Source organism: Sinocyclocheilus grahami, unplaced genomic scaffold (genome assembly GCF_001515645.1).
Source record: "Sinocyclocheilus grahami isolate Dianchi unplaced genomic scaffold, SAMN03320097.WGS_v1.1 scaffold596.1, whole genome shotgun sequence".
In the NCBI taxonomy this organism is placed as follows: domain Eukaryota; kingdom Metazoa; phylum Chordata; class Actinopteri; order Cypriniformes; family Cyprinidae; genus Sinocyclocheilus; species Sinocyclocheilus grahami.
Window position 1 is genome coordinate 555,295 of NW_015505775.1, and position 12,733 is coordinate 568,027.

The 12,733-nt window shown below is 37.1% G+C and overlaps 2 protein-coding genes across 2 annotated transcripts in view; both read left to right on the forward strand.

The window, feature by feature from the left end:
- The first annotated feature begins 1,853 nt into the window (after positions 1-1,853).
- On the forward strand, positions 1,854-5,313 carry LOC107557281 (oxidoreductase HTATIP2-like). The gene is given in 7 exon segments (XM_016240645.1): positions 1,854-2,059; positions 2,817-3,000; positions 3,412-3,519; positions 4,332-4,424; positions 4,427-4,471; positions 4,588-4,649; positions 4,839-5,313. Coding segments are annotated over 7 exon segments (825 nt in total). The 5' UTR covers positions 1,854-1,943; the 3' UTR covers positions 5,056-5,313.
- A 681-nt stretch (positions 5,314-5,994) lies between these two features.
- Positions 5,995-12,733, forward strand: part of LOC107557273 (protein arginine N-methyltransferase 3-like) — a 39,950-nt gene continuing 33,211 nt past the window's right edge. Inside the window, exons 1-6 of the mRNA XM_016240637.1 lie at positions 5,995-6,037; positions 6,267-6,366; positions 10,640-10,722; positions 10,807-10,856; positions 10,942-11,047; positions 11,441-11,597. Coding sequence (XP_016096123.1) covers positions 6,022-6,037; positions 6,267-6,366; positions 10,640-10,722; positions 10,807-10,856; positions 10,942-11,047; positions 11,441-11,597 — 512 coding nt within the window. The 5' untranslated portion in view covers positions 5,995-6,021. The remainder of the gene's footprint in view (positions 6,038-6,266; positions 6,367-10,639; positions 10,723-10,806; positions 10,857-10,941; positions 11,048-11,440; positions 11,598-12,733) is intronic.

Genomic DNA, 12,733 nt, shown 5'->3' on the forward strand with positions numbered 1-12,733 from the left:
CCTAGCTGGATGTTGTGCTCATGATCAATAATCATGTTGCTTGCATTCACTCAAACTGATTTGCCAAAATCAAAACACGGACGGCGTGAGCCCTGCTCGCTGTGAAGCGGCCGGCAGAGGATTCCGCTTGGTCTCAAAGCCTTCCTCGAAAGGCTATGTTCGCAAATGAAACAATGATTTGCACAAAAAGAATGATCACTTATCAATTGAGAATTTGTTATTCGTATGGTCTGGTGGTCATATGGTGGTCATACGGCGTATGCCTGCGAATGCGGGACAAACATCGTTCCGTTTAGCTTTTATACGGAACGCTTTTTGATGCCTTAAAGCAGTGGTCACCAACCTTTTTAGGCCCAAGATCCCTGACCTCGGCCTTTATGAAAGACGAGATCTACCTATTGAAGAATTGATAGAAAAAGACATCCCAGATTGTACTTCAAATTTGAGGCATTTTACTTAGTATTTTAATTAGTGATGCGCCGATCATAGCTGATTCAGAATTCAGATTTTCTTTTCTTTCTTTTCTTTTTTTTTTAAACTAGCAAATTGGATACTGATACTGATTTTTAAGCAGATGTATTTATTGGCTATTTGCTTTATAACAAACAAACTGGCTTTAAACAAAAATATCTAGCCATTTGAAATTAGAGGCACCCACTGCATTTTAATCATGAGCTGCACGGGCAGTTGTTTTTGATTTGATTTAGATTAATTTCAGGATTTAAAACAAAAACAGAATGGTCTGACTTTAGGTGTTATTTATTTATTTGCTGCATAAAACATCTGCACGAAACAAACACAGCAGGTCTGAATGAGACGCACTCTCTGACAGCAGGTGGCGCCAATGAACAGGGTTGCCAGGTTTTCGCAACAAAACTAGTCCAATCGCGTTTCGAGGAGGGTTCCCCTGTAAAAATCGCATTCCGGGGGTAAAATACACGTTTTTCGGCGGGGATCTTCAAGTAAAATTCACATTCCAGGGACTAAATATCCCGTTATTGGGGTCGCGTCAGCCCGCGGACATGAACAACAACCCGCGGCAACAGTGTTAAGTAGCCCAATTCCGCGGGAAAACAGCGGACTTGGCAACACTGCTAATGAACCGACCGCATCCTTGTTTGGGATGCGGTAAAGCCGCGCTTTATACGGAGGAGAAGAAAATGCCATTGCCATCGAAACTTTTCTCAAGACAGTTCCCTTCAGTGATACATTAATATAACCCCATAAATGTAATGCATTTTTATACTTATTTTACTGTTTTTTCGGGATCTGCTGGGACAGTGATAAAGATCGACGGGTTGGCGAGCACTGGTTTACATGGTCAGTATTGTTGTAGTTGCTACAATCAAAGACTGTAAACACAGTAAAGTGTAAAGATTTTATATACTGTAACTTAACAGATACTTTATTGAGTGGATTTTTGAATGGGTGGATGCTCTTTTCCGTTATTTTGTTTTTCTTTTTTCTTTTTTGGTTTGTAAACAACAGTGAATGTTCTTTTGTTTCTTTCCTTATTTTTCAAAAAATTTATTATTTATGTTTTTTTTTAATGTGTTACTTTCACATTCCTGAACATCAACCCCTGTTTACAGAAAAAAACTATAAATTGTTTATTTGTGCAATTATATATTATTTACCACCACCACCACGACCACATAAGCAGCAACCTGAGCACAGCTTTTTTTTTTGTTGCTTTGTTTTGAGAGGTATTAATTTGCACTGCCACAGTACTAAGTGATGACTTTCACGCTCTGGCGTGATTCAAGTGCCAGTAAAACCAAATGCAGTCGTGCTCGTGCATATGCTTTTCAAAACAGCTGTAACACAGCATTCTATGCAGGCGTTCTGCGCAAGCGCAGTGTGAAACAGTGGACGCTATAACAGGAAGAAGCTCCAGCGTATCAACTATCAACTATCTCAGTCCTCTGTTTATCGAGCTTGGCATGAATATATTTGATAGTAACTGGGGTAAAACCTTAAGCTTCTTCATTGTTTTTGTTGTGGCTCTCGCTGCTGTTTTTAATTATCTGGAGAATTCAGAGACTGACGAGATCCCAAGGTGAAGTATTCATTACAGACACTTCTATTAACCTACTATGTATCCTACTATGCAATAATGGTTAGTATATTGTTGATTTGTCCTGCCTGTGCTGGCAATATGCTTTTTCTGCAGTACGTGCTCTTTTTGATTCTGTCTATGAACGACCACACCAATTTTCCCTCGTTATTGTATTTAGGTAAATAACATCATCAAATATTAAAAAAATACAGAGGGAGAATTTGAATCAGAGAGATAAAGAATAAAATAAAGAATAAAATAACTACAATTAAAAATTGTCAAAACATGCATGAATTAAGTCGACTGGACGTAGCTGAATGCAATAATTCAGTTCAGTAAATTTGCTTATAATATTTCTCGAGTTCGTTCAGGTCGGGTCAACAAACAACGCCTTTGCTGGAACCGACTGTATTGTCACGTGGTAGGCCCTAATCGATACTGTTCTCAGCATGGACAATGAAATCACAGTTGATTGTAATTATATATAGCCTACTGGATAAGGATGTTTAAAAATCATTTGATAGAGATTTCTGAAGCGGATTTACATTAGCATGCCAGGTACCAAATACTGGCATTAATGGATTTCAACAATTCCAGACCTGTATTACAGATATTACAGTAGACAATCAACCTGTCATGAAGCAGTTATTACGAATAATACACCTGTTTATTTTAGTACACCTGTGCAGATTCTGCACCGTCATGGTGATGTTGCGAGATTCAAACGGTTGCTTATGCACTCATTTCTTCATTACAGAATGGATCTGAACGCGATGGAGGAGCATTACCGGCAGAAGAACAGAACGTGCTTCATTCTCGGCGCTTCCGGTGAGACTGGGAAGGCCCTGCTGAAGGAAATAGTCGAGCGCAACATCTTCTCCAAGATCACTCTCATTGGACGAAGGCAGTTAACCTTTGAGGATAAAGCCTATGAAAATCTGGTAATGTGTCAAGTCTGAGAATGTTATTGTGTCCATGTACAGTACCCCATAATTAGTTTGGACACTTATTCACGCTTAAAAATGTATGAATTTCATTGCATACCAAATATTAAATCAAGTGGCTTAAAGGGGGAGCTCACCCAAAAATGAAAATTCAGTCAATATTTACTCACTCTCAAGTTGTCCCAAACGTCAAACCTGTATGAATTTCTTTCTTCTTTTGAAATAAAATGTTGGTAACCAATGTTGATGGTAACCATTGACTTCCATAGACTGAATTTTCATTTCTGGGTGAACTATCCTTTTAAAGAATGACAGCACAGCACAAGGTTTAATATTTTGTTGTTTAATGCAATGCATAACATTTTTTTTGATCATGATATTATTCTGACTGTTTACTGTTCTCGTCAGGTGCAAAAGGTGGTTGATTTTGAGAAGCTAGACGAATACGCTGAGGCTTTTCATGGCCATGATGTTGGATACTGCTGTCTAGGAACAACCAAGGCCAAAGCAGGAGCTGTATGTTTCAGATGTGATCATTTTGTGAACTGTATAAATGCATGAAGGATTTTCTGCTGAACCTTAGTTATTTCAACTTTAGAAATATAAGAAAACGTTTTTTTTCCCCCTCAATATTTGTATAACACTCACAGAAAAAATAAAAATCACTGCGCTCAACTTTAGTTTTGGGTGCATAGATCGATCAGTAACATTACTTTCAGATAAAAGATCTGCACTCGCTGTATCTTCTTAATGACAAGCCTTCTTCAGTGAATCATACCATATGATTCACTGAAGAAGGCTTGTTGCCAAAATGTTTGATTGTCCATTGCTTTGTTGCAATATAAAAACTTAATTACAAGTCATTAAGATTAATTAAAGGGGTCATATGATGCTTTTTTAAAGATCATTATTTGGTGTATTTGGTGTAATAGAATATGTTGACATGCTTTAATGTTCAAAAAACACATTATTTTTTCAAATACTGTACATTATTGTAGGTCCTCTATGCCCCACCTCTCTCAAACACGTCGTTTTCTATAAAGTCCCTCCTTCCGACTATTCATATAATAAAAATGTTTTTCATGGTGAGACATAAAATAAATGCAAACTAAAACTCTATTGGCTATGCAAGTAAAGGACACTTTAGCAGCTGATGAACAAAACATTTTTTAAAGAAAATAACTTTCTGTTTTTAGTAAACGATGCATTTGTGGGGAACCCTTTGCAAGTTTAAATTTTCATGTTCATTTTTTGTGGTAAAGTTTGTTAATTGCATACAAAAAAACATAACCCTTTGTACATACTGTACATTTTGTGTGGGCTTACAGGAAGGGTTTGTGCGGGTGGATCATGACTACGTACTCAAGTCTGCAGAACTTGCCAAAGCAGGAGGCTGCTCACATTTTCACCTCGAATCCTCCAAAAAGGTGCAGACAAAACCAGCAGCTTTCTCTACCTGAAGACTAAGGTATTATAAAACCCTGTTAAAATGATATGGCTTATTTGATTTACAGAGCAAATAAGCTTGTATTTTCATGTCATTCAAGCCAATCTTTGTCCAATCCAACACTGGTGTATTTACAGGGACAGGTTGAAGCCGAAATTGAAGACCTTGGGTTTGAGCGTTTCTCCGCCTATCGACCAGCGTGAGTCCTGCTGCTTTTTTTGTTCTAAAAATACTGAATCAAGGAATAAAATCTGTTGTGATTTCTTATATTTCTTACTCTGTGTATAGTCTGAGGTCATACATCTTTGTGTTGTGCATGTCTGCTTTTCCAGTTATTTCTAAATCATCATTTCATGTGATTGTGTGATTGTTTTTTTTTTTTTTCTAGGGTGCTCTTAGTGGACAGAGAGGAGAGCAGGCCAGCTGAATGGGTGGCCCAGAAATTTCTTGGTGCATTCTCCTCTGTTTTCACTACAATGTCTATTTCCATCACAACAGTGGCCAGAGCTATGGTTGTCAACACGCTTAAAGATGGAGAAAAGAAAGTGGAAATTCTTGAAAACAAGGCCATATGCAATTTTGGAAAAATTGGAGCCAAAAAATAAGACTTTTATTTTCAATTTTTTTTACTTAAGTGCAATTCTGGCGTGGTGTGATTCTTCAGCAGGATAATCCAAAATTATAATGCAGTTTACTTGGAAGCAGTTATCATATTAAGTATTTTAAAAACATATTCAAAATATAGTACTGCTTGACACTAATTTAGTATGTGCTGTGTTTCTGTATGCGTTATTTTTGGGTTCTGGTGCTTTTTTGTTATGTAATTTTATATTGCTCAGGAAAAATAAATGATATTCATAGTTGACAACAACTATTGTGTATATAGTAATATTATTTTGTGTGTAATATCTGAAAAGTGGATTAAAACGGTCACCTCTTTAGTCACAACTGAAAGACAAAAGCATTTATTTTCTGTAATAAACTTACGACACATTATAAGGCACAGAAGCTGTTCAGCAGCTATACAGTTCAACTGCATTCAGAATATTAATTTTTGAACTTGGCAGCTGCTATATATTATGTTATGTTCAAACTTTATGATTCTGTAATGCGTTTAACCATGCATCGGGAGATTTTACATGTGTGCTTGACTCTTGCTTTCTTTCTTAACTAACTTATCCTTAAAAAAAATTCAATAAAAATTTAGCTTTGTAAATAAATTCCACACAGAAAAGTGACAATAGTAATTCACACACTAGCCATACAATATATATAGTATTACTGTAAGCCTTACAATAATATAGTGAGTCCAAAGTCTTGACTATAGTAGGTAGGCCTAGTGCGTTATTCTAGAATTACATAAACGACTTTTTTTGTTTTGTTAAGATGCAGAAATACAATAAACACAAAGGAAACAAAAATAAACTCGGGTATTTTATTAACGGCATAAGGCTCACGGTTACTGCGATTAATAAAGAAACAGCGACCTCACATGGCGACAAAAGCGAAGTACACCAAAATAAGAATGACCCGGATGAGTAAAACGCGAGCTCAAGACAAGAGACTACAACATGGCAGCGTACGCAGGTACACGTGAATGTATTAAATGTGATGCACATATTTGCTTTAACCTATGATGCGATTTAAACTGCGTTAATCTAGCGAGCTGGATAGTGTATTTTAATCTTACTGCAGTTAGGCATTTTCAAATGGCACAATTAATGGTATAACTCTGTTATTTTTGTCAATAGTTCTCACCAGCTGTTTAGAAGGTGTTTATTAGTTATGGATTTTGTCATTGTATCTTGTGATGTAGGGGATGATGTACCCGAGCTGTCTGACAGTGATGATGAACAATGGCAGTCGATGGAGGAGGGATCTGAACACATAACAGTCCCGTGTTTACTCTGTGACAGGTAACAGTGGAAACATTCATGGTGATGCTTCCTAACAGAAGACTGAAAGATAATTTACTGGAGACGGAACGTTTTATTGTCAGAAACCTCCAAATATGACAATAGACAGCAATATCTTTTCATGTTTGCATACCCATATGTGAGAAAATGTAGCATGTTATTTACAAACTTAAATCATTTGCTTTTATGTTGGCTTTTTATAGCCAGAGGAAACTATTAAAATATATGAAATTATATGCACTTTGGCTGTCTTATTATCTTTTTCTACACACTATTAGTGTAATATGAGATGTATAACCTCAAGAGAAACATTTTAACATTTCAATTTAAGTTAGAGTAAATGCAACAATAGTGCGGTGAAGCTAGAAGAAGAAAAATGCAGAGAAATGCATCACAAATACAAACTCTTTTTGAACTCATGGATGTCACAAGGATGGATATATGAGCCAATGCTGTTTTAGTTTTGTTTTTATACTATCACAGATGCGTTCATGTATATTTTTAGTTGTTTAATTTGTAGTATATTTTTTATTAGAGTTTTAGTTTTTATTTCCGCTTAGTAATTTCAGTGCTTCAACTTAAACATGTTTTAATTAGTTGCCAATGCACTATTTCTTCAACATTGTTTTTGTTGGGTTATGTAAAGGGGTCATATGATGCGATTTCAATTGTTCCTTTCTCTTTGGAGTGTTACAAGCTCTTGATGCATAAAGAAGATCTGTAGAGTTGCAAAGACTAAAGTCTCAAATTCAAAGAGATATTCTTTATAAAAGTTAAGAGTCAGCCACGCTTACCTAAAACGGCTCGTTCTATCAGGCCCCCACATATCTACATCACTATGTGGGAAGATTTGCATAACGGCGCCCAAATGTTCATGCAAAGAAAGAAGGCGTAACTTTTATTCTCACTGTAGTATTGTTGTTTCTGCCGCCGTGTCGTGAAGGCGCTGTGTGCTTCGTTGTGAAACTACTTTGTTTGGCCTTCCAAAAGAGGACGATATCTGCCTCGTCATGCCTGGAGCTGATCCGTGCTGGTCGCTGAGGAAATACATCAACTTTGCGCTGTGGATCGCCGGATCGGCTTTCACCGTGGAGTCCAGCCCGGGGTCGTCACATGTGGTTGCCGCAAGCCCTCTGGACGCTCCTTCGTCGAATCCACCAAAGTAGTGCCGAAATTTGCACCCTGCCAGATTATGCATCCCCTAGTATTGGTAGGTTTAGGAGTAGGTGTGGGCGAGGGGTTAGGATTAGGGGTGGGGTTGGGATTCCCCCAGGTAGCGACTTCAACGAGGGGGTGCATAATCTGGCAGAGGTGCAGAATTCGGCACAACACCGGCCGCGTAGTTCTCAAACCTGCCGCCTCTGCTCACTTTAGGCCGCTGTGTGTGATGCTGTGTTTCGTTGTGAAAGCGAAACTACTTTGTTTGGCCTTCCAAAAATGGACACGGCTAGAAATCAGTGGTTAAGTTGTAATTACAACACTGTTCCAGAACACTTCAAGCCAAATATTCAGATGTGTGCAGCACATTTTATGGACGACCGTTTCCTGATCCTGGTAGAGTAGACTACAATGCCGGCTGTTCTGACTCACGGACTGTAAGTATGTTTTTTTATATTTAAAGAGTTTTTATATTTAAAGCAAGTTTTTTGGGCAGTGTAGAGTAGGGCTTGTTGTTTGTCATTTCTCCGATCCCAAATGCAGACAAGGTTTTATGTTTACGTGGCGCGGCGCAATGCAATGCATAAAAAAGACAGTATAAGTCATTATAATCCATAATTATGTCCCCACTGGATGCAATGAATGCCTCTTTTATAATGGGTTTTCATGTTTTTGAATCATCGCTCCGGCCTGACAGGGCATCATCACAATATGGTAGAAGCATAACATTTCCGTCACACGCCTGAGGTATTCGGCCAATCATAACGCACTGGATAGCTTGCCAATCACAGCACACCTCGCTTTTCAGACCGATGAGCTTTGTAAAAATCGACGCAGAAAGGCGGGGCATAGAGGAGAAACAATAATGTACAGTATGTGGAAAATAATGTGTTTTTTGAACCTTAAACCGCATAAACACATTTCATTACACTAAATACACAAAATAATGTTCTTTTTAGCAACATCATATGACCCCTTTAAGTATTTACATTTACATTTAGTCATTTAGCAGACACTTTTATCCAAAGCGACTTACAAATGAGGACAATAAAAGCAGTCAAAACTAACAAAAGAGCAACAATATATAAGTGCAAATGACAAGTCTTGGTTAGCCTAACGCAGTACACGTAGCAAGGTATATATACACACATACATATATATATATATATATTTTTTAAATTATACACACACACACAAAGAAAAACAAGTAGATAGAATAGAAAAAATAGAAAGCTAGTGTTTGTTTGTTTTTTGCTTTGTTTTTTAAAATAAAAAAGATAAATATAAAGTAGAATTAAAATATAATAGAGAGTGTTAGAGTTAGAGAGTCAAATAAAGGTGGAACAGATGTGTTTTTAGTCATTTCTTGAAGATGGTTAAGGACTCAGCTGCTCGGATTGATTTGGGCAGGTCATTCCACCAGGATGGAGCTGATCCGTGCTGGTCGCTGAGGAAATACATCAACTTTGCGCTGTGGATCGCCGGATCGGCTTTCACCGTGGAGTCCAGCCCGGGGTCGTCACATGTGGTTGCCGCAAGCCCTCTGGACGCTCCTTCGTCGAATCCACCAAAGTAGTGCCGAAATTTGCACCCTGCCAGATTATGCATCCCCTAGTATTGGTAGGTTTAGGAGTAGGTGTGGGCGAGGGGTTAGGATTAGGGGTGGGGTTGGGATTCCCCCAGGTAGCGACTTCAACGAGGGGGTGCATAATCTGGCAGAGGTGCAGAATTCGGCACAACACCGGACGCGTAGTTCTCAAACCTGCCGCCTCTGCTCACTTTAGGCCGCTGTGTGTGATGCTGTGTTTCGTTGTGAAAGCGAAACTACTTTGTTTGGCCTTCCAAAAATGGACACGGCTAGAAATCAGTGGTTAAGTTGTAATTACAACACTGTTCCAGAACACTTCAAGCCAAATATTCAGATGTGTGCAGCACATTTTATGGACGACCGTTTCCTGATCCTGGTAGAGTAGACTACAATGCCGGCTGTTCTGACTCACGGACTGTAAGTATGTTTTTTTATATTTAAAGAGTTTTTATATTTAAAGCAAGTTTTTTGGGCAGTGTAGAGTAGGGCTTGTTGTTTGTCATTTCTCCGATCCCAAATGCAGACAAGGTTTTATGTTTACGTGGCGCGGCGCAATGCAATGCATAAAAAAGACAGTATAAGTCATTATAATCCATAATTATGTCCTTTTTGCTTTGTTTTTTAAAATAAAAAAGATAAATATAAAGTAGAATTAAAATATAATAGAGAGTGTTAGAGTTAGAGAGTCAAATAAAGGTGGAACAGATGTGTTTTTAGTCATTTCTTGAAGATGGTTAAGGACTCAGCTGCTCGGATTGATTTGGGCAGGTCATTCCACCAGGAGGGAACAATTAATGAAAAAGTCTGTGAAAGTGATTTTGTGCCTCTTTGAGATGGATCAATAATACGGCGTTCATTTGCAGAACGCAAGCTTCTAGAGGGCACATAACTCTGAAGTAATGAATTTAGGTAAATGGGTGCAGAGCCAGTGGTGGTTTTGTAGGCAAACATTAATGCCTTGAATTTAATGCGAGCAGCTACTGGTAGCCAGTGTAAATTGATGAACAGAGGTGTGATATGCGTTCTTTTCAGCTCATTAAAGATTAATCTTGCAGCGGCATTTTGGATTAATTGTAGAGGTTTGATAGAAGTGGCTGGAAGACCTGCCAAGAGAGCATTGCAATAGTTTCAATATTATATTGAATTATATATATTATTATATTCAATATTTACTTCAGTATTTTTATTTTATTTCAGTTTTATTTCCATTAACAAGAAATCTTTTAATCGTTTTAAACTTAAACTATTTTATACTTTTAGTTTACAGTAAATAACCCTGATCTGAACTTCGATTATTTATTTAAAAGTAGCAAGGCTTTGATTTTGTGTGTCAGAACTGAACAGAAAACTATGACTCGCAAAACTAAAAGCCTTAATTTGTACATGAGCAGATCAGGAGTCTAGGTGTATCTGTACTTCTTTTTTTTCCCAAATCTGTGTTCTGAAAAAAGTATTTTTGGTTGAACCGATCCTTTAAGAACAAAGGGTTTGTTTTGCACTCAAGTATATGTGTCTCACTTTAAACAGGACTCTCACCTCTGTGTCTGAAACGGTACAACACTGTAAGGCAGACCATGGTGTGGATATTCCAGATCTTGTCCAAAAACACAGTAAGTTTTCCAAACAAGGACTGCTCAGTGTGTTGAGTGATACCTGATGTCTCGAAATACAAATCTGGTTTCATTTCTCTTTAGGGCTTGATGACTATGGCTACATAAAGATGATAAACTACATTAGAACTACAGTAAGTATCCTTTTAACACACACAGTTCAAGTGTATATTTGCGATAAGATGACTTGATGCCTGACTAATCTGTATATATTTATAGAAAGTCTCTGCAGAGAGTTTGCTACTGACTTCAAATGGTCCATTGCCATGGGACAGTGATGAATATATGAAACCAGCTTTACCAGATGACCCATTATTGCAGATAGGTATGAGAATCATTGTTTTTTGTCTCATTTATAAGGACAAATTCCTGCTGTTTTCTATTTTACATGATCCATAGTCACATGATCCTTCAGAAATCATTCTAATATGCTTGCTGGTTTTTCTTATTGTGGTCAATATTGTGCTGCTGAAATTCTGTGTGTAAACGGTGATTGTTTTTTTTTTTTCAGGATTATTTGAAAAATAGAAAATTCATGACAAAATGTATTTGAAATCGAAATCTTTTCCAACATTGTAAATGTTTTACTGTCACTTTTGATCAGTTTAATGCATCATTGCATTAATAGGTTTATTTAAAAAACTTACTGACTTTTGAATGTGGTAATCTTTCTTACATGTTTGAAACAATTTTGTGCTACTGGTTTACATTTTGTCAGATGTTGAAGAGTTGAGCGAGGCCACAGCTGTGACGTTGAGCGCTGCGGCTGGTGATCAGGTGTCTCTTCTGCTTCAGAGAGCCAGACAGGCTGAAGACAGAGCTCAGAGAGCTGAGGAAGCTCTGGCCCGGGCCATCGACGATCTGCACAAACTCAAGTCCGTATAACCTCAGCCTCACTCTTCATATGCATTGAATCACTGTGGTTCAGCTTTTTAGTGCTTTTTAAAAAAAAAAAATTCAAAGTATAAGCAAATAAGCATTATTCAACTTGTTGAATAATATTTATGCAACCGTAGTCTCTTTTGTTCAACCACTCATCTTTAGTTTGATTGCAATAATAACACAATGTTGCTTATGCCATCTTAAACATGCCTTACCTGATAGTATGAAGTTCAAAAACACGTCATCCAGCGGACTTTTGACAGTTCCAGGGCTTTTGAGAAAACTTCTAAGAAAACGTAGATAGTCGGATTGAACCCAGTGCATTATGGGTGTCGAAGTTTTCCTTTTTTTCCCCCTGTTTTCTTGAGTCATGTATCACAAATTTAAAAAAATTATTTTCCTGCATAGACAGAGAGTTTTTATTAAAACCCCATATTTCCAGCAGTGAATTGCCCTAAAGGAATTTGTCATCATTATGCCAGAACAAAAGATATTTAGATTTATTTATTTTTTGGTCCATACAGTGACAGTCAATGGGGTTTAGTGCAGAATATTTTCTTTTGTGTTCTGCAGATTAAAAAAAAAGGTTTAAATGAATGCAGAATTTTAATTTTTAGGGGAACTGTTCCTTTAAATACAACTGTAAATGCAAGCTCTGTGGACTGGATGTGTGACATACTGCATAATTAATATGAATTTCACATTTCAGTCTTTAAATGATGCAATAGACTTTTCCCACTGACGTAATAAGAAAGCATTACTTGCGCACACATTCTCTTTTGTTTTTCAAAACTGAAGACCAAGTTATTTAACTACAGTATCAACTGTTGTTACAGTATGTCACAGATTCTCACAAAGATGCTTGAAAATTAGTTCAAAATTCAAAGGTTGATGAAAAGAACCAAATCCAGTTTTTGTTCAGTGGCAGTTAATTTAACATGTAGTAAATTGATTGCAATACTTTTTTTTTAGTTTACATCTTCCTTTATGTTGGAACCAGATGTATATTTTTTTAACTGATCTGACCAAGCAATTACAATAATTGCACTGTCCACAAAAATGTTTTTAAGTAAATTATATATATATATATATATATATATATATATATATATAAATAAAAGAGACATTG